General features: G+C 54.7%; 1 protein-coding gene across 1 annotated transcript in view; it reads right to left on the reverse strand.

The window, feature by feature from the left end:
• The window catches only part of LOC147119540 (uncharacterized), a 65820-nt gene that overhangs the window by 14736 nt on the left and 29109 nt on the right, over nucleotides 1–21975 (reverse strand). The window contains exons 2-10 of the mRNA XM_085985112.1: nucleotides 21089–21291; nucleotides 16628–16726; nucleotides 15840–15941; nucleotides 14160–14270; nucleotides 13574–13703; nucleotides 11756–12491; nucleotides 9837–9925; nucleotides 8366–8478; nucleotides 7453–7566 (exon numbers count right to left, since the gene is read on the reverse strand). Coding sequence (XP_085841238.1) covers nucleotides 7453–7566; nucleotides 8366–8478; nucleotides 9837–9925; nucleotides 11756–12491; nucleotides 13574–13703; nucleotides 14160–14270; nucleotides 15840–15941; nucleotides 16628–16726; nucleotides 21089–21291 — 1697 coding nt within the window. The remainder of the gene's footprint in view (nucleotides 1–7452; nucleotides 7567–8365; nucleotides 8479–9836; nucleotides 9926–11755; nucleotides 12492–13573; nucleotides 13704–14159; nucleotides 14271–15839; nucleotides 15942–16627; nucleotides 16727–21088; nucleotides 21292–21975) is intronic.

The following is a 21975-nucleotide window of genomic DNA, read 5'->3' on the forward strand; positions in this document are numbered from 1 at the left end:
CCTAGGATGTCAGAGGGTTCAGAACGCACCACCACCGGCTCCTCTGCACCCATGGGAGTGGCCCTCATCTCCTTGGCAAAGAGTACACATCAACTTTGCTGGTCCATTTATGGACTCGATGTTCCTGATAGCGGTAGATGCCCACTCCAAGTGGCCGGAAGTAATTAAAATGACCACCACCACGACGGAGAAAACCATCACGGTGTTAAGAACCATGTTTGCTCGGAATGGCCTGCCGGAACAGATCTGTTCCGATAACGGACCACAATTTGTGTCCGAGGAATTCAAGAAATTCCTAAAGAGCAATGGGGTTAAACATTACACATCAGCCCCATACCATCCCGCCTCCAATGGGTTGGCTGAAAGGTTCGTCCAGACCTTCAAGAAGGCCGTAAAGGCCATGAGTAATGAAGACATAAGTCTACAACATAAGGTAGACAGTTTTTTGTTGGCATACCGAAATGCAACACATGCGGTCACAAATCAAACTCCCGCAATGATGTTTTTTAACAGACGCTTAAGATGCCGGCTGGATCTACTTAAACCCAATGTCAGAAGGGACGTGGAGAACCGGCAATTCCAGAACATCAATGACAGGGCAACTAGGTCTTTCAAGATGGGGCAACAAGTTTTGGCCCGGGACTATCGTACAGAAAAATGGCAGCCTGGAACTATTAAAAAAAGGCTAGGCCCGTTGATGTACACGGTGAACATTGGGGACAATGTAATAAGGCGCCATGTTGACCAGCTCATAGAGTCCGCCACAAATGAGCACTCGACTTCACCACCTGACCCGAGTAATGTTGAAACTGAAATACCTAGAACACCTACTGCTGATCTAGTAACATTGGATTCAGATGAACCTGACATTGTTGTTCCAGCTGAATCGATTTTGCCAGGCACCCCTACTGGGCCGCTAGGAATGACGACACCACTTCGGCGTTATCCAGAGAGGATCCGGAAACCTCCACAGAGACTAAACATGTAAACTGTTATATGACGTTGACTCCATCGAGAGTATATCTGTAAACTGTTATATGAAGTTGAAGATTGTATGTTTAAAGGGGATTCTGTAAGTAATAAGCTAAAAAGGGAGGAGTGTTGTGTATGTAACCGTTTACCTTTAAGGGAACTATAGAATGTAACCGTTCGCCTTTAAGAGCACTACTTTCGGTGTGGCACTATTTGTTGGCTCATGTATACTGTAATACCGATAGTGACCACACCAGTATATAAGGGTTGTGATACGTTAACTAGGGCAGAATCGCCCGAGCCTCTGAATAGTAAAGACGTGTTTTATTTTGTTAACAGTGGAGTCTGTGATTATTTATAATACAACCCACAGACTTAACAATACCCACCCTGTTGTATGCCTCAGAGACATGGACCATGTACAGCAGGCACCTCAAAGCACTGGAGAGGTACCACCAATGCTACCTCCGCAAGATCCTGCAAATCCATTGGCAGGATAGGCGCACCAATGTCAGTGTTCTCACTCAGGCCAACATCCCCAGCATCGAAGCTTTGACCACGCTCCATCAGCTCCAATGGACGGGTCACATTGTCCGCATGCCCAATACGAGACTCCCAAAACAAGCGCTCTACTCGGAGCTCCGACACGGCAAGAGAGCCCCAGGTGGGCAGAGGAAACGCTTCAAGGACACCCTCAAAACCTGCTTGAAAAAGTGTAACATCCCCACCGACACCTGGGAATCCCTGGCCCAAGACCGCACAAAGTGGAGGAGAAGCATCCGGGAAGGCGCCAAACACCTCGAGTCTCTTCGCCGGGAGCAAGTGGAAGCCAAGCGCAGGCAGCGCAAGGAGCGCACATCAACCCAAGCACCCCACCCACCCACCCCTTCAACCATCGTCTGCCCCACCTGTGACAGAGACTGTAGATCCCGCATTGGACTCATCAGTCACCTGTGAACTCATTTTTAGTGTGGGAGCAAGTCATCCTCGGTTCCGAGGGACTGCCCAAGAAGAAAGAGTGGCCACGGGATCTTTCTCGTCCACCCGAGAGGGCAGGCAGGGCCCTCAGTTTAACGTCTCGTCCAAAAGACGGCACCTCCGACAGTTCAGCGCTCCCTCAGTACGGGCACCGGGAGTGTCGGCCCCGGATTATGGCACTCGAGTCTCTGGAGTGCGGCGCGAACCCACGACCTTCTGACTCAGAGGTGAGAGCAAGACCGACTGAGCCACAGCTGACACCAAAACTAAACACACATTGAAACAAAGATCGGAGGTGTGTATGTACCTTTAAGGGAATAACTGGTCTCAGACTGCAGTACCGGCAGTGACCACCCCTGTACAAAAGGCCCTAGCAGGCTTCTGTAGTTTCAGTTTCCAGGTTGTCTCCATTCAGTAAAGACTTGTTATAATCAACTCCTGCAGTCCGTGTCTCAATTTTACACGGGCATAATACTGGCGACGAGTAAGAAACGAACTTACCTGCAACTCGGCAGCACCTCAGACGACGTTATTGAAGGTCGAAGCCAGAAGAAAAAAAAATAATCCAAAGAAACTCGAGAAACGGGCGTCGACCGTGGGCAACCGCCCTCCAAATCATCGAATTGAAAAGTGCAGGAGAGACTGTCGAGAGCCAGGCTTGGTCTCCAGTCTGTGGTTTCCCAGCTAATCGGGCTGGTGGCAGGTAGTGCACTTATCCTTCCTGGGCTGCGGCGGGCTAGAGCTCGATCGGGTGGCTCTGCAACGGGGCCGGGCAGCGAGTCGGGAAGCGAAGAGAGAGAGAGAGGGTGGAGCACACAGGGCGCAGCCGGTGCTTCGCAGCCGGGCAGCGTTCGGACCTAAGAACAGGGAGGGAAGTGTCCCAGAGGGTCCGCTCCACGACGGGAACGGTTCTTCAATTAACGGAGCAAATATTGAAGCGCGATAGAAAAATAAAAATACCGCGGAGAGCAGCGTTGGCAGCAGCGATCGGGGAGGCGCGAAGACCATAGGACGTCGCCATTACAGGATAGTAAAATAAATATAATCGCCAGCAACAGCGTTGGCAGCAGCGGCAACAGCGGGAAGCGCCATCTTAACTCTGCGGGGAAGGAAAAGCGCGGGAGGCGCCATTTTGATCCATCAGGGACGAAGGCAAAGCGCGGGAGGCGCCATCTTAGATTTTCAAGATGCCAAAGACTGGCGCTATCACTGCCTTCGATAATGCAATAGAAGACTGGACCACGTATGTGGAAAGAGTCGAGGTATATTGCGAGGCAAATGAAATAGCCGATGAGAAAAAGGCATCGGTATTGCTAAATTTAATGGGCGCAAGAACGTACGGCCTATTGCGGGACCGGATTACTCCAGCCAAACCGAAGGCGAAGAGTTTTAACGAAATTGTTGCTATCCTACAGGAACACCTAAATCCTACACCGCTGCTGATAGCAGAAAGATTTAAATTCCACAGGAGAAATCAGCATAAAAATGAGAGCAATGCTGATTACCTTACGGAACTACGCAAGCTATCAAAGCACTGCCAGTTCAGAGCAGGACTGGCAGATACCTTACGGGACAAATTTGTCTGTGGACTCCTGAGTGAAGGAACCCAGAAGAGGTTACTCTCAGAGAAAGAGCTGACGCTAGATAAGGCTTTTCAGCGTGGCAGTATCGTACGAAGCAGCAGCAAGGGGAGCTACGGAAATACAACAAAAGCCACAGGAATACGGCACCCACGAAATGACGCGGGGATTTGCAAAATGTTATTGCTGCGGCAGAACAAACCATGACCAGAAGGACTGCTGGTCCAAGGACAAAATATGCAGGCAATGCGGAAAGATGGGACACATTGCACGAGTTTGCAGGTCTGGGAAGAAGACCAACGACAACAAAAAGGCTACTAAGGAACCGTACAGGAAAGTACAAAAGATGACGGACAGTAGTTCCGAAGACCAGATGAGCGATAGTGAATCCGGGAACAAGAGACTAAGCTGTCTCAAACTTCACAACGTAATCGCAAAAGAGGATCACCGAACCATTTGGGTCACCCTCACGATAGCAGGGTCCCAAGTCAAAATGGAATTGGATACAGGATCAGCTCTAACCGTCATGAATCGACGAGACTACGAGTGGCTATTCTCACACATACCCTTGAGAGAGACATCCATTGTCTTGAGGACGTATACGGGGCAAAAAGTATACCCCAGAGGAAAAATAAGGGTGCCTGTCGAATACAACGGCAAGAAAATACGGAAATTGTATCTCTACATTCTGCAAGATGGTGGACCACCGTTATTGGGACGTGAATGGATCAGAAAGATAAGTTTAGACTGGCACTCCATTCAGGCACTGACGGTGGCTGGTAAAAAGGATGACGACGTCACTCCTGGACGATTGTCAACAATCTTAGCTGACGCCAAAGAGGTATTTCAACGAGAACTGGGCACTCTTAAAAGCGTAACCGCCTCGATAAAAATAGAGGAGAATGCAATTCCCAAGTTTTTCAAAGCAAGACCGGTACCATATGCAATTCGCCCAGCCGTCGAGGCAGAGCTGGAGAATCTGGAGAAGGCAGGCGTGTTATCTAAGGTAGACTGGAGCGAGTGGGCGACACCCATCGTTCCTGTCATGAAGAAAACAGTAAACAATAAGTCTGAGGAGCCAAGGAAGGTTCGCATCTGTGGGGACTTCAAGGTGACGGTGAACCCAGTCCTTCACACAGTACAATATCCTCTTCCAAGGATAGAAGATATCTTCGCCTCACTATCTGGAGGGAAGCGTTTTACAAAAATTGACCTAGCACAAGCATATTTGCAGATGGAGGTTGAAGAATCCTCTAGGAAGTATCTCACGATAAACACTCACAAAGGTCTTTACCAGTATAATCGACTGGTATTCGGAGTAGCATCAGCTCCGGCGATATGGCAAAGAGCGATGGAACAAGTCCTGCAAGGGATTCTGGGGACTCAGTGTTACTTGGACGACATCCTAGTGACAGGTGAAGATGACGGTGAACACCTTGCCAACCTAGAGCAGGTGCTCACTAGACTACGTGAACATGGGCTACGAGCCAATCGCCCTAAGTGCAAGTTTTTTAAGAAACAGATATCGTATTGTGGCCACGTGATTCATGAAGAGGGGTTGCATAAGTCCCCTGACAAAATTGAAGCGGTAGTTAAGGCTCCAGCGCCTGAAAATGTGTCGCAACTGAGGTCATTCCTCGGATTGGTGAATTACTACCATAAGTTTTTGCCGAATTTGTCCACATTTCTGCATCCACTGAACGCCCTACTACGAACGGGAGTAGCATGGAAATGGAGCGATGAATGTAAGCGGGCCTTTCAGAAGAGTAAGGACCTAATCACTTCAAGAGAAGTATTGGCTCACTACAACCCATCACTATCGATAAGACTGGCGTGTGATGCGTCTCCCTACGGTGTTGGGGCGGTACTGTCACAAATTCCTTGATGGTTCAGAGAGGCCGATAGCTTTTGCGTCACGCTCGTTAACGTCAGCCGAGCGTAACTACGCCCAGATTGACAGAGAGACCCTCAGCCTGGTGTGGGGGGTGAAGAAGTTCAATCACTACCTGCACGGTCAGAAATTTACTCTACTAACTGATCATCAACCTCTCGTCTCCATTTTCAACCCTCAGAAGGGCGTACCGATAATGACGGCACAACGGCTACAGAGGTGGTCCCTTTTCCTAGGGGCACACCAATATGACCGAGTACAAAGGAACTAAACAGCATGGGAATGCTGATGGATTGTCGTGCCTACCGTTGCCGACGGTGGAAGAAGAACTGGCAGTGGATCCAGTGGAGTTATTCCACTCGACTATAGTCGAATGTCTCCCTGTGACGAATGCAAACATAGAAAAGGAAACACGAAATGACCCGACACTTTCCTGGGTCTATGATTTAACGGTGAAGGGATGGCCAGCACATGGCGAACCACTGCTGCCAGCATTCTCGCCGAGAAGAGAACAGCTGTCAGTGTGCAGAGGAACCTTGATGTGTGGATCCAGAGTAGTAATTCCACCCAAATTGAAGGATAGAGTGCTCAATGAGCTTCATGAGGGTCATCTGGGAGGGGTAAAAATGAAGAACTTAGCCAGAGCGTTTGTGTGGTGGCCGGGAATCGATAGAGAAATCAAAGAGATGACCAAGAGCTGTACAGGATGCCAGAAGGTCCAAAACGCCCCACCACAAGCCCCTCTACATCCATGGGAGTGGCCCTCATCTCCATGGCAAAGGGTGCACATTGATTTTGCTGGTCCCTTTATGGACTCGATGTTTTTAATTGCGGTGGATGCACATTCAAAGTGGCCAGAGGTAATAAAAATGTCCTCAACCACCACAGAAAAAACTATCACAGTCTTATGAACCATATTCGCCAGGAATGGGCTGCCTGAACAGATTTGCTCTGACAATGGACCACAGTTTGTGTCTGAAGAGTTCCGGAGGTTCTTAAAGAACAATGGTGTTAAGCATTACACATCCGCCCCATATCATCCAGCCACTAATGGATTGGCCGAGAGGTTTGTTCAAACATTCAAGAAGGCTATCAAGGCAATGTGTAATGAAGATATACCCCTACAACACAAGGTGGATAACTTCTTGTTTGCCTATCGGAATGCGACACATGCGGTTACCAACCAAACTCCAGCCATGATGCCGCTTGGATTTGGTTAAGCCAAACGTCAGAAGAGATGTGGAGAACAGGCAGTTTCAGAATATGAATGAAAGGCCGACCAGGAGTTTTAAGATAGGTCAACCAGTTTTGGCCCGGGACTACCGCACAGAGAAATGGCAGCCAGGAACGATCTGTACACGGCAAGGACCTCTCATGTATACCGTGGACGTTGGAGAGAGCATTGTAAGAGGCCATGCTGACCAGATTCTAGAGTCACTGGAAAACGGCAACTCCACACCACGATCTGATACACCTGGCGATGAAACCGAAGTACCAATTGCATCTACCGCAGAATCGGTGATATTGGAAGCAGACGAACCAAACAACGACATTGATCCCGACTCAACCTTGCCAGAAGAACCTGATATCCCAAAGAGGCGTTATCCAGACAGAATCAGGAAGCCTCCTCAAAGACTGAACTTATAATTGCTTAACTTCAACCAATGTATCTAGCAACCGTAATTGTAATTAGTTATTATTTAGTTGTTAAATGAATGTTATGTAATGGTTAACCATAAGGGGAGGAATTGTTGTGTATGTACCTTTAAGGGAATAACTGGTCTCAGACTGCAGTACCGGCAGTGACCACCCCTGTATAAAAGGCCCTAGCAGGCTTCTGTAGTTTCAGTTTCCAGGTTGTCTCCATTCAGTAAAGACTTGTTATAATCAACTCCTGCAGTCCGTGTCTCAATTATACACGGACATAATAGGAGGAAACTTCTTCCCTCTCTCCCTTGCGTTCAAAACCCGCCTCGTAACTCGAGCTGTTCCCGTACGACAGCCCCCTTTTTTATATACAGGAGAACTCACCGCCATCCTCTCCAGGGCTACGTAGCAGGGGTGCATGGCGAGCGGTCGGAGGTGCTGGACCAGGGTCGGGATGAAGGTGTCGTGCTTGGTTCTATGGTACAGCTGCAGAGGCCCCTGGGAAAGGAAGAGCGGGGGTCAAGGGTCAGTGAACCTGTGTCATCAGACAGCTTGGTCAACGCTTACCATTAGCATCTCAGTGGTGGGGGGGGGGGGGGTCACTGGACGGCAACTTCCACACCCCTCGGAGGTGGCCGAGCGAGGCACTCCGTCCCATCAAAACCGACAGCACTGTGGGAGCACCTTCGCCACACGGGACTGCAGCGGTTCAAGGCGGCGGCTCACCACCACCTTCTCAAGGTGCAACTAGGAGATGGGCAATAAATGCCACGGGCCTTGCCAGCGACGCCCACATCCCCGAGAATGAATTGAAGAAAAGCTGTTTTTGGTAACGAACTCAGACAGTGACTGTTAGCGGCATATTCGACCGCAGTAGGCATCACTTTATACACATACATGGGGGCTCCCAGCTGCAGTCACTGGATAGTGATCCAGAGGAATCCGGATTTCTCCCTGCCCCCCCACCTTAACCCAGGGGAACTGAGGCCAATTGTAGCCACCCCCCACCTCCCGCTGGGATCAGCTCAGACCGAAGATAGGCCTACGTACAGCTGACACGGATGCAGCCACTGTGGGTTTGGGCTCGAACGCTGCAGAACGGGGAGCCTGATCCGAGGGGGGAGCTGTATACCAGCTGGTCGGCGATGTGCAGGAGCCGGAAGGGGCTGGAGCCACCCCTCCCCTTAAATTAACATGACCCCGGAGGGAACGCTAAGGGGGACAGGGTCTCAAAGTCCAGCGATTCCTGGGGCCGGGAAGGGGGGGGGGGGGGTTGAACCCGGCACCCGTCGCTCACCTTCCCGCCGAGGCCGAAGGTCAGTGGGTCGTGGCTCTCGTCCTCAGAGTCCGAGATGACGTCTATCGGCTCCGCGCTGTGTGGTCTCGGCCCTGAGATCAGGAGGGAGATCGCTGAGCGAGAGAGAGAGAGAAACAAGGGCAAGATTAAAGAAAGAACTGGTGTTTATACTGCACCTTTCACCACCTCAGGACATCCCAAAGCGCTTAACAGCCAATCAAGCACTTCTTTTTTGAAGCGTAGTAATTTAGGAAACCATAACCTCTGCCCCCATTTTTTCAGGCGGCAGCTGTTGATGATTCTGCCATCCCCATTTGCAACATTTAACCTCTCCTGCCTTCAATCCTAGCACAGACCGTCCCTTTAGTTCCTCCACCCCTCTCCCTGCCTCTGCACTTGCTACATCCTGTTACATCCCGAACTTTTTCTCGTTCTGACGAAGGGTCCCAGACCTGAAACGTTAACTCTGTTTCTCTCTCCACGGATGCTGCCTGGGCCTGCTGAGTGTTGCCAGCGTTTTCTGTTGTTATTTCAAAAATCTATCAATCTCAGTTTTGAAATTTTCAGTTGCCCCCCACCCCGAGCCTCACCAGCTTTTTGGGGGAAGAGTTTTCCAGGTTTCCACTACCCTTTGTGTGAAGAAATGCTTCCTACTCCTTTACATCATCTTAAACACCTCCATTAGATCACCCCTTAATCTTCTACACTCGAGGGAATACCGAGTCGATTAAACCTGTCCTTGTAATTTAACCCTTTAGCTCCGGGATCATTCTGGTGAATCTGCGCTGCTCCCCCTCCAAGGCCAATCTATCCTTCCTGAGGATCAGTGCCCAGAACTGAACAGTTCACCAGATGGGGTCTGACCAGAGCTCTGTAAAACTGAAGCATAACTCCACCCCTCCGTAAACTTGAGGTCATCCAAAACTCAGCTGCTTGTGTCCTAACTCGCACCAAGTCCCATCTCCCCGGTGCTCGCTGACCGACACTGGCTCCCGGTTAAGCAACGCCTCGATTTCAAAAGTCTCATTCTTGTTTTCAAATCCCTCCAGGGTCTCGCCCCTCCCTATCTCTGTAATCTCCTTCAGCCCCACAACCCCCCCCCCCCCCCCCCACCCCACACCACCGAGATATCTGCGCTCCTCTAATTCTGCCCTCTTGCACATCCCCTGATTTTAATCACTCCACCATTGGCGGCCGTGCCTTCTGCTGCCTGGGCCCCAAGCTCGGGAATTCCCTCCCTCAACCTCTCCACCTCTCGCTCCTCCTTTAAGACGCTCCTTAAAACCTATCTCTGACCAAACTTTTGGTCATCTGCCCTATCATCTCCTTATGTGGCTCCGTGTCAAATCTGTTTTCGATAACGCTCCTGTGAAGTGCCTTGGGACGTTTTACTACGTTATATAAATGCAAGTTGTTGTTGTTGTAGTATTCCAGCCCCTAAAGAGAGCTTGGGTGTTTCTTGGTGTGTTACCTTCGTGTTCGGTCCGCAGCCTGTCGCGCGGCCCTGCTACGTCCAGGCGCCTGCGGGCGGGACAAGCCAATCCCAATTCTGCCGCATTCCTGCACCGGTGAGGAAACCGGAATGAGTAAATAAATACGTACAACAGGCTGTAAGACAGACGGCGGAAGTGTCCAGAATGGAAAAAGTCGGAAGGGGACGAAAATGCTGCTGTTGGCAATTTTCCACCGTTGTTCGCGACACGGGCACTGAAACCCTGGACCCATAAACCGCGCCCCCCGCCTGGTGTCCACATCGAGGCTGCGTCCGAAGCACCGGCCTCCCCTCGGCGCGCGATGCTAACACTCCCGCGGGCTGCTGCTCAGCTTACTGTGTGTGGCTTCGGGTACCAGGCCGGGCCAGGCCAGCAGGAGAGTGATGGGCACACTGGGGGGGCGGCGGTGGTTGAGGGCCGAACCCGGAGCGAGGTGACGAGGGCTGGGAGAGTGTCAGCGCCTCATGTGGAAGCTGGAACCCGGGCCGCTATCTCTTTAGCACGCAACTATCAAAGGACGTGAACTCACACGGCGAAGGGGAAATTAAAGCCCTAACAAACTGAACCAGCGAATTCAGCAACTTGAAAATCAGCAGGGTAAACTTGTAGATATTTAGCAGAGGAAGCGCTCGGGGGCGGACACAATAGTTAGAGCAGAGAATGGCATTCACTAAACTCGGGAGCCCAGCTAACAATAATAAAACTGTTGTAACCATCAGGATTGTCTGAACGGGCTGGGGCTCTATTCTCTAGAAAAGAGAAGGCTGAGGGGGGGGGTCTGATAGAGTTCCACTTGTAGAGGACTCCAACACTAGTGGCCATAAATATAAAATAGAGTTCCACTTGTAGAGGACTCCAACACTAGTGGCCATAAATATAAAATAGAGTTCCACTTGTAGAGGACTCCAACACTAGTGGCCATAAATATAAAATAGTCACTAATAAATCCAATAAGGAATTCAGGAGAAACTTTGTTTCCCAGAGAGTGGTGAGAATGTGGAACTCGCTACCACAAGGAGGCGAATAGCACAGATGCATTTAAGGGGAAGCGAGATAAACACCCGAGGGAGAAAGGAATAGAAGGATATGTTGATTGGATGAGATGAAGAGGGGTGGGAGGAGGCTGGTGTGGAGCCTGAACACCGCTGGCACAGACTTGTTGGGCTGAATGGCCTGTTTCTGTGCTGTAAGTTCGATGTAAAAGGTGCATCATCCGACTGCAAAGAGAGCGTCACAGATTGCAATGTGCTGGTTGGTTTCTGGCTCAGAAGTACCAGACGATGTGAAGATTGTTTTGTATCTGTAACGGCGTGTGGTGTCTGCGCGAGCTGAACATGCCGCTTTTGATAAGCTATTGTCAGATCCCCCTGCACTGTTGCCCGATGGAAGTCAGAGGACCTGACCTTGTTGTGGCGGGAGTGTTAGACTGTGTAATGCACCTCGTGTGGCTCTGCTGCAAAGTGGGGACGCGACCCTCTGAGCCGAGAGGTTGATCGCCAGAATTAAATGCAGCCCAGGGTCACTCAAGAGTTTAATTGCTCAGCCAGAGGAGTTTGCCGATTTGAAAGTGCCTGCCAGATTCACCCCGCGGCTCCGGAGCGCTCAGCGCGTTCAAGCTCATACAAGAGGCTTCTCTTTTCCCCCCTCTAACTCCCAGGCACCAATAACGCGCGACGGCGCTCTATGTACGGCAGAGTTCAGGACAAGAGGACTATATCGGACGACTCAGCGATGAACTCTGACGGGAGGTTACGTGCAAGCGGGGGAAGGGGCAGAGCTAACTCAATCCCAGCCTGCTCAGTGCGGCACCGACAAGGCAGATTCAAAAAAATGAATCTTGCGAACCTTCTATAGAACAGAGGTGAAAGGTCACGACCCCCCGCCCCCCCAAACTCACTCTTTCTCCTTGGTTCTGCGGCGCAGCCTCCAGCAATGAGATGGCGAGACGGACGGACTCGTTCTTTCCCACGGCGACCGGGCACCGCGCCTTGGTTCCGGGATGCCCTGGCGCCCGTGACCCCTGGTCCTGACCTTCCGCTCGAGTCGCGTCAGCTTCCACGGGCAGGGTAGCTCCAGGTCGGAGCTGGAGTCCTCGCGGAGATCGCCGTTCCCCAACGCCGTCCTCGCACCCGATGCCGACCTCTTCCTTGCTGCCGTCCGACCGTCTCTCCCGCGGGCGCTGTCCCGCGCCGGTGACCCCTCAACCTCCCGCCTGCCGCTCAGTGCTTCAACCAGGACCACCGGAAAGTGCCGGTGCTCCACATCCCTCAGGTCGGAGCGCGCCTGCGAGCGGTCGGGCGTCTTACCGCCCAGGACGCCGCGGCGCTTCCTGCTTCGTGTCTCCACCCTGTCGGGGGAAGGTCGGCCGCTTCGCCGCTCCGGGTCCCCGTCCGCTGATTCCCGGCCGCTTGTCGCCCACTTCTCCGAGGCAAACAAAATGGGGCCCGCAGGGGTGGCGCCCCGTCCCGAGCCCTCACCTCGCCCTTCCTGCACCCGAGGCGGCTGTCCAGGCACACGCAGGCTTGCTGCAATTCCTCGCGGGCCGGGGCTTCTCCAGGCCATCGGGAAGGCCTGGCACCCGTCGTCCCAGAAGTTGCCGACAGTCTCCGCTTCTGACGAAAAGTCGAGGACCACTTGGAGAAAAGGAGCAGGAGTGAGACAACATGGCCATAGAAACCCCCCCCCCCACTGCCCCCCCACCCAATCCCCCCTCGATAATGGTCCACCCGGTGTCGCCCCCACTCCCCTAAGCACCCCCCCCAACCAAACTACCCACCCACCCACAAACCACGATAACCCACCTCCCCCCGCCATGTCCCCCTAAATCCAGGCCTTCGTTACACACGGCTGAGGTCAGTCAGAGAGCAATTGCAACTGCTTGTAAATTTCAGGGTGCAGGTCAGCTGACAATTTGAAGTGTGACAACAGTGCTCGTCACAACATATATATGGCACTCATATAGGGACACACGTAAACACAAATACACAAACAATACAGAGAATAGACACACACTAGTAAATCTCCTGTGGCAATGCTCAAGTTGAAAAGAAAGAACTTGTGTTTCTACAGTGCCTTTCATGACCTCAAGATGTCCCAAAACACCTTACAACCAATGAGGTACTTTATTTGTGAAGTGTAGTCACTGTTGTAATGTAGGAAATGCAGCAGCCAATTTACACACAGCAAGACCCCACAAGCAGCGATGTGATAAATGACCAGATCAACTGTTTTTAATTATGTCCGTTGCTTGATAAATATTGGGCCCCAGGACACCGGGGAGAGCTCCCCCTGCTCCTCTTCCAATAGTGGCCACGGGAACGTTTAACATCCACCCGAGAGAGGGCAGACGGGGCCCTCAGTTTAACGTCTCATCTGAAAGACGGCATCTCCGACAGTGCAGCGCTTCCCTCAGTCCTGGCACCGGGGAGTGTCGGCCCTGGATTATGAGGCTCGAGTCTCTGGAGTGGGGACTCGAACCCGCGACCTTCCAAGGGAGACCCACTGAGCCACGGTTGAGACTGCCAGTTGAGGAGGCAGAAGTTAACACACAGCACTAAAGGGCTCACTCTGGCACACAAAAAAAAAAAAAACAGCGCGACACAGATCGTGAACCGGGAAGACCTGAAACTCAGTGCACATATGCTGAGATCTAAGATTGGAGTCAGAGTACGGAAGACATCGAACGTTCAATGCCAGGTCCCTCCCGGGCACCTACCTTGGCCCTGGGGGTGAGACGTCCCCAGATTCAGACCCAGTAACTGCAGGGACTGAGGATCCAGCTCCTTCAGGCACCCGATCAGGAACTGCTCTTGGCGGGGATCGGCAGCCTGGGCCGCTTCACGTAACTAAGATGGAGAGAATGAGAAGGCGTAAAAGGGCAGCCGTGAGGGGCAAAAGGACAGGCACTGCGTCCTATGCAGGATGGCAGAGACACGACTCTCATGGGAGGCGGCGGGGGGGCTCAGTACATATTGTAGCCCCCTACCGCACACCCCCAGTGTATATATAACTCAAGTCACCTTCCATATATATACCCAATCTATGTAACAGGTGACCCCCCGCACCCAGCCACGTGACCCCTGCACCCATCCATATAAGCTTGCACCCATCCATATAAGCCGCACCCACCAGCTATGTCTATGACTCACACCCTATAAGCATCGTAATTAACCCACGGTCAGGATACAACCACTAGCAGCCACCAACACACACTGCACGCTTAGCATCTATAACCCCCAGCCCGTGTCCTTAACCAGGTTCCCCCATGCCCATGTATCCTGCCCACAGAGTGGCCCACACACCTGGTCGAATCGCACTCTGGGCAGGGTCCCCTCCAGGCGTTGCAGGTACTCCCACAGCAGCTTCTGAAGCACATCCAAAAATTCCTCGCCGTAATGCTCCTGCACCTCCTCCTGTGAAAGAAAGCACTCCCGTCACGCCAGCCTTGCCCTGCTACAGCGCCCAACATCGCCTCAGGACATCCCAAAGTGCTCTACAGCCAATTAAGTACTTTATCGAAGTGTTGTTATGTAGACACCACGGCAACAAGTTGCACACAGCAAAATCCCACAGCCATGTGATACTGACCAGATGATCTGTGTTTTAGTGATGTCGGTTGAAGGATTAATATTGGCCCCGGGACACCGGGGAGAACTCCCCCCCTGCTCTTCTTCCAATAGTGGCCGTGGGATCTTTTATGTCCACCCAAAAGACGGCACCTCCGACAGTGCAGCGCTCCCTCAGTACTGGCACCGGGAGTGTCGGCCCTGGATTACGGGTCTCGAGTCTCTGGAGTGGGATTCAACAACGTGTTTATATAGCGCTTTTAACGTAGTAAAATGTCCCAAGGCTTTATCAAACAAAATTTAACACTGAGCCACACAAGAAAATATTAGGACAGGTGACCAAAAGCTTGGTCAAAGAGGTAAAATTCAAGGAGCGTCTTAAAGGAGGATACGAGAGGCGGAGAGGTTTAGGGAGGGAATTCTAGAGCTTGAGGCCCAGGCAGCTGAAGGCACGGCCGCTAATGGTGGAGTGATTAAAATCAGGGATGGACAAGAGGCCAGAATTGGAGGGCGAGAGGAGACCAAATCTCTCCTCCTATGAGGAGAGATTGGATCGACTAGGCCTGAATTCACTAGAGTTTAGAAGAATGAGAGGGGAACTCATTGAAACGTATAAAATTCTGACCGGGCTAGACAGACTGGATGCAGGGAGGATGTTTCCCCTGGCTTGGGGGGGGGGGGGGGTCTAGAACGAGGGGTCACAGTCTCGCGATACGGGGGTAGGACATTTAGGACTGAGATGAGGAGAAATTTCTTCACTCAGAGGGCGGTGAACCTGTGGAATTCTCTACCACAGAAGGCTGTGGAGGCCAAGTCACTGAATATATTTAAGAAGGAGATAGATAGATTTCTAGACACAAAAGGCATCAAGGGGTATGGGGAGAGAGCAGGAATATGGTATTGAGATAGAGGATCAGCCACGATCATATTGAATGGCGGAGCAGGCTCGAAGGGCCGAATGGCCTACTCCTGCTCCTAATTTTCTGTTTCTATGAGATAGGCCACGGAGGGATTTGAAAACAAGGATGAGAATGTTGAAACCGAGGAGCTGCTTAACCGGGAGCCAATGTAGGTCAGTGAGCACAGGGCGATGGGCGAACAGGACTTGGTGCGACTGCGACTTAGACACGGGCAGCCGAGTTTTGGATGAGTTCAAATTGACGGAGGGTGGAAAATGGGAGGCCGGCCAGGAGAGCACTGGAATAGTCAAGTCTGGAATTGAACCTACGCCCCCTTCTGACTCAGAGGTGAGTGCTGCTGTCTGAGCCACGTCTGACGCTGAGGGAGGGAGGGAGGGAAGGATAGACGGAGGCAAAATCCAACATCAAATCGAGGAGCAATCTCTTCTCACGCAAAGTTCGGGCCCGCTAACGATTATTTCCGCCACCCCCGCCCACGCCACCCAATTTATTTTACCTGCAGGAAGGAGGCCCGGAAATGAGGATCGATCAGAAGGTGGAGCACCAGCTCCCGAAACTGCTGCCGGATCTGACAGACTTTCTGCGAGTCTCGGGACATCTGTGGAAGATCAAGAAAGAGGCTTGCATTTCTACAGTGCCTTGCGCCACCTCAGGACGTCCCAAAGCGCTCCGCCGCCGATGAAATGCTATTTTTGGAGCGCAGTCACTGTTGTAATGTGGGAAACCGCGGTAGCCAATTAGAGCACAGCAAGATCCCACAAACAGCAATGCGATAACGACCAGATCATCTGTTCTTTTAAGTGCTAAATATTGATCCCAGGACACCGGGGAGAAATCCCTCCTGCTCTTCCTCCAATAGTGGCCGTGGGATCTTTTACATCCACCCGAGAGGGCAGATGGGGACCGACTTTAACGTCTCACCCGAAAGACGGCACCTCCAACAGTGCTGAGCTCCCTCAGTACTGGCACCGGGAGTGTCGGTCCAGGATTATGGGACTCGAGTCTCTGGAGTGGGGACTTGAACCCACGACCTTCTGACTCAGAGGCGAGACCGACAGAGAGTGCGAGTGCAGAACGTCCGTCCCACCGGTCACTCGCCGGTCAGCCATCCCCCGGGGAGGAATACCCATTTCTACACCAGCGGGAGTCGGTCACTGCTTCAGGAGAAAATAAACAGTGTGACTCGCAACGTCGTTCAGGGGATTGACGATGGGTTTTAAAAAACAAATTGAAGGAGCAAAGGAAGTCGGCACCGCAACGAAAGCACGCCATCGTACGACTCACCGCCATCGTGTGAGCAGAAACGCCCTCCGGGAAGAAATGGTCCAACGTAGATTGGATGTCACCAGTTGGAGAATCCTGTAGGAACATCTCCAGAATAATCTTCAAAGGGGGAGAGAGAGTGAGAGTGTCATTCCAGTACCGAGCCCCTCCCGCCGCATCCGTCAGCACCGAGCCCCTCCCCCACTGCCCTCAGTACCGAGCCCCTCCCGCACGGCCCTCAGTACCGAGCCCCTCCCCCACGGCCCTCAGTACCGAGCCCCTTCCCCACTGCCCTCAGTACCGAGCCCCTCCCCCACGGCCCTCAGTACCGAGCCCCTCCCCCACGGCCCTCAGTACCGAGCCCCTCCCCCACTGCCCTCAGTACCGAGCCCCTCCGCCACTGCCCTCAGTACCGAGCCCCTCCCCCACGGCCCTCAGTACCGAGCCCCTCCCCCACGGCCCTCAGTACCGAGCCCCTCCCCCACTGCCCTCAGTACCGAGCCCCTCCCCCACTGCCCTCAGTACCGAGCCCCTCCCCCACTGCCCTCAGTACCGAGCCCCTCCCCCACGGCCCTCAGTACCGAGCCCCTCCCCCACTGCCCTCAGTACCGAGCCCCTCCCCCACTGCCCTCAGTACCGAGCCCCTCCCCCGCATCTGTCAGCACCGAGCCCCTCCCCCACTGCCCTCAGTACCGAGCCCCTCCCCCACTGCCCTCAGTACCGAGCCCCTTCCCCACGGCCCTCAGTACCGAGCCCCTCCCCCACTGCCCTCAGTACCAAGCCCCTCCCCCGCATCCGTCAGGACCGAGCCCCTCCCCCACTGCCCTCAGTACCGAGCCCCTCCCCCACTGCCCTCAGAACCGAGCCCCTTCCCCACGGCCCTCAGTACCGAGCCCCTCCCCCACGGCCCTCAGTACCGAGCCCCCTCCCCCACTGCCCTCAGTACCGAGGCCCTCCCCCACTGCCCTCAGTACCGAGCCCCATCCCCACTGCTCTCAGGACCGAGCCCCTCCCCCGCATCCGTCAGCACCGAGCCCCTCCCCCACTGCCCTCAGTACCGAGCCCCTCCCCCACTGCCCTCAGTACCGAGCCCCTCCGCCGCATCCGACAGCACCCAGCCCCTCCCCCACGGCCCTCAGTACCGAGCCCCTCCCCCAATGCCCTCAGTACCGAGCCCCTTCCCCACTGCTCTCAGTACCGAGCCCCTCCCCCGCATCCGTCAGCACCGAGCCCCTCCCCCACTGCCCTCAGTACCGAGCCCCTCCCCCACTCCCCTCAGTACCGAGCCCCTTCCCCACTGCCCTCAGTACCGAGCCCCACCCCCACAGCCCTCAGTACCGAGCCCCTCCCCCACGGCCCTAAGTACCGAGCCTCTCCCCCACTGCCCTCAGTACCGAGCCCCTCCCCCACGGCGCTCAGTACCGAGCCCCTCCCCCACGGCGCTCAGTACCGAGCCCCTCCCCCACGGCGCTCAGTACCGAGCCCTTCCCCCACTGCCCTCAGTACCGAGCCCCTCCCCCGCAGCCCTCAGTACCGAGCCCCTCCCCCGGTGCCCTCAGCACCGAGCCCCTCCCCCACTGCCCTCAGTACCGAGCCCCTCCCCCACTGCCCTCAGTACCGAGCCCCTCCCCCACTGCCCTCAGTACCGAGCCCCTCCCCCACTGCCCTCAGTACCGAGCCCCTCCCCCACTGCCCTCAGTACCGAGCCCCTCCCCCACGGCCCTCAGTACCGAGCCCCTCCCCCACGGCCCTCAGTACCGAGCCCCTCCCCCACTGCCCTCAGTACCGAGCCCCTCCCCCACGGCCCTCAGTACCGAGCCCCTCCCCCACGGCCCTCAGTACCGAGCCCCTCCCCCACAGCCCTCAGTACCGAGCCCCTTCCCCACTGCTCAGTACCGAGCCCCTCCCCCGCATCCGTCAGCACCGAGCCCCTCCCCCACTGCCCTCAGTACCGAGCCCCTCCCCCAATGCCCTCAGTACCGAGCCCCTCCCCCACGGCCCTCAGTACCGAGCCCCTCCCCCACAGCCCTCAGTACCGAGCCCCTTCCCCACTGCTCAGTACCGAGCCCCTCCCCCGCATCCGTCAGCACCGAGCCCCTCCCCCACTGCCCTCAGTACCGAGCCCCTCCCCCAATGCCCTCAGTACCGAACCCCTCCCCCACTGCCCTCAGTACCGAGCCCCTCCCCCAATGCCCTCAGTACCGAGCCCCTCCCCCACTGCCCTCAGTACCGAGCCCCTCCCCCGCATCCGTCAGCACCGAGCCCCTCCCCCACTGCCCTCAGTACCGAGCCCCTCCCCCACTGCTCTCAGCACCGAGCCCCTCCCCCACTGCCCTCAGTACCGAGCCCCTCCCCCACTGCCCTCAGTACCGAGCCCCTCCCCGCATCCCTCAGTACCGAGCCCCTCCCCCACTGCCCTCAGTACCGAGCCCCTCCCCCACGGCCCTCAGTACCAAGCCCCTCCCCCACGGCCCTCAGTACCGAGCCCCTCCCCCACTGCCCTCAGTCCGAGCCCCTCCCCCACTGCCCTCAGTACCGAGCCCCTTCCCCACGGCCCTCAGTACCGAGCCCCTCCCCCACTGCCCTCAGTACCGAGCCCCTCCCCCACTGCCCTCAGTACCGAGCCCGTCCCCCACGGCGCTCAGTACCGAGCCCCTCCCCCACGGCCCTCAGTACCGAGCCCCTCCCCCACGGCCCTCAGTACCGAGCCCCTCCCCCACGGCCCTCAGTACCGAGCCCCTCCCCCACGGCCCTCAGTACCGAGCCCCTTCCCCAGTGCCCTCGGTACCGAGCCCCTCCCCCACGGCCCTCAGTACCGAGCCCCTCCCCCACGGCCCTCAGTGCCGAGCCCCTCCCCCACGGCCCTCAGTGCCGAGCCCCTTCCCCAGTCCTATCTCATCTCCAACGTCAACAGTTCACTCTCCCTTGATGTACAAAAAGAACTTGCATTTATACAGCGCCTTCAATGTAGTAAAACGTCCCAAGGCGCTTCACAGGAGCAATTATCAAACAAAACTTGATACCGAGCCACAGAAGGAGATATTAGGCCAAGTGATCAAAAGCTCAGTCAAAGAGGTATGTTTTAAGGAATGTCTTAAAGCAGGAGAGAGATGTAGAGAGGCGGAGAGGTTTAGGGAGGGAATTCCAGAGTTTAGGGCTTTGGCAGCTGAAGGCACGGCTGCCAATGGTGGAGCGATTAAAATCGGGGATGCGCAGGAGGCCAGAATTGGAGGAGCGCAGAGATCTCAGAGAAACATAGAAACATAGAAGATAGGAGCAGGAGTAGGCCATTCGGCCCTTCGAGCCTGCTCCGCCATTCAACGAGATCATGGCTGATCATCCAAACCCTAGCACCTGGTCCCTACACCGACAGCCATCCCACCCAAGCCCTATCCCCGTAACCCCGCGTATTTAATCCCCCCCTAACACTAAGGGCCAATTTTTATCATGGCCAATCAACCTAACCCGCACATCTTTGGACTGTGGGAGGAAACCGGAGCACCCGGAGGAAACCCACGCAAACACGGGGAGAATGTGCAAACTCCACACAGACAGTCACCCGAGGCCGGATTCGAACCCGGGTCCCTGGCGCTGTGAGGCAACAGTGCTAACCACTATGCCATCGGGGGGTTGTTGGGCTGGAGGAGGTTACAGAGCTAGTGGGGGGGGGGGGGGGGGGGCGAGGCCACGGAGGGATTTGAAAACAAGGATGAGAATTTTAAAATCGAGACGTTGCTTAACCGAGAGCCAATGTAGGTCAGCGAGCACAGGGGAGATGGGCGAACGGGACTTGGTGCGAGTTAGGACACAGGCAGCCGAGTTTTGGATGAGCTCAGGTGTATGGAGGGTAGAATGTGGGAGGCCAGCCAGGAGTGCGTTGGAATAGTCAAGTCTAGAGGTAACAAAGGCAAGGATGAGGGTTTCAGCAGCGGATGAGCTGAGGCAGGGGCGGAGACGGGCGATGTTACGGAGGTGGAAGTAGGCGGTCTTTGTTATGCTGCGGATATGTGGCCGGAAGCTCATTTCAGGGTCAAATATAACACCAAGGTTGCGAACACTGTGATTCAGCCTCAGACAGTTGCCAGAGAGTAGGGTGGAGTCAGCGGCTAGGGAACAGAGTTTGTGGTGGGCACTGAAGACAATGACTTCAGTCTTCCCAATATTTAGTTGGAGGAAATTTCTGGTCATCCAGGATTGGATGTCGGACAAGCAGTCTGACAAATCAGCGACAGTGGGGAGGGCACGAAAGTTGGTAGTGAGGTAGAGCTGGGAAAAAGAGAGACAGACAGACAGGGAAAGAGAGGGGCACAAATAACACACAAAAGTGGAGATATTGGCACATTTAAAATAAGCATATACGGTTAAATTACCCGAGGGAGTAACATCACACCAACGTGTTCAGTGTTTTCCTCTAACCTCACACACACCCAGGCCGACGGAGCCAACCCACGACAAACAGACCGACACACGCTCTGCTCTAACCTTGGCTTTCAGTCCCAGCACCAGCTTGGCGAAGTGCCGGTAGGCCACTAGATCTGGCACGCGTCCGTTCACCACCTCCAGGAACTCCACCACCCTGCTGTAACATATGAAGTCACGCTTGGCCATGACGGACCACACAGCGAGTGCCATCAGCTGGATCGGCGGCACGAAGATCTTCAGCATCTCCAGACCCGGGCTGGGGTCTGGGAATCAGAGAGAGGGAGAGAGAGAGGGGCGCAGAGAGACAGAGAGGGGCGCAGAGAGAGAGAGAGAGGCGCGAGAGGCGCGTAGCGCGACAGAGAGACACACAGACAGAGACACACAGAGATGTTAGACCAGTGAGCACCACATGTAATACTCAATCCCCTCCCCCCGGGTTATAACACTCTCTCACCCCTCGCCCCGGGTTATAACACTCTCTGCCCCCTCCCCCCGGGTTATAACACTCTCTCTCCCCCGGGTTATAACACTCACTCACCCCTCCCCCCGGGTTATAACACTCTCTCCCCCCGGGTTATAACACTCACTCACCCCTCCCCCCGGGTTATAACACTCTCTCCCCCCGGGTTATAACACTCACTCACCCCTCCCCCTGGGTTATAACACTCACTCCCCCCTCCCCCCGGGTTATAACACTCTCTCCCCCCCTCCCCCCGGGTTATAACACTCTCTCACCCCTCACCCCGGGTTATAACACTCTCTCCCCCCTCCCCCCGGGTTATAACACTCTCTCCCCCCGGGTTATAACACTCACTCACCCCTCCCCCCGGGTTATAACACTCTCTCCCCCCGGGTTATAACACTCACTCACCCCTCCCCCGGGTTATAACACTCTCTCCCCCCGGGTTATAACACTCACTCACCCCTCCCCCTGGGTTATAACACTC

The sequence above is a fragment of the Somniosus microcephalus genome, chromosome 4 (assembly GCF_052327205.1).
Source record: "Somniosus microcephalus isolate GS21.2 chromosome 4, FLI_Smic_1.0, whole genome shotgun sequence".
Taxonomy (NCBI): Eukaryota; Metazoa; Chordata; class Chondrichthyes; order Squaliformes; family Somniosidae; genus Somniosus; species Somniosus microcephalus.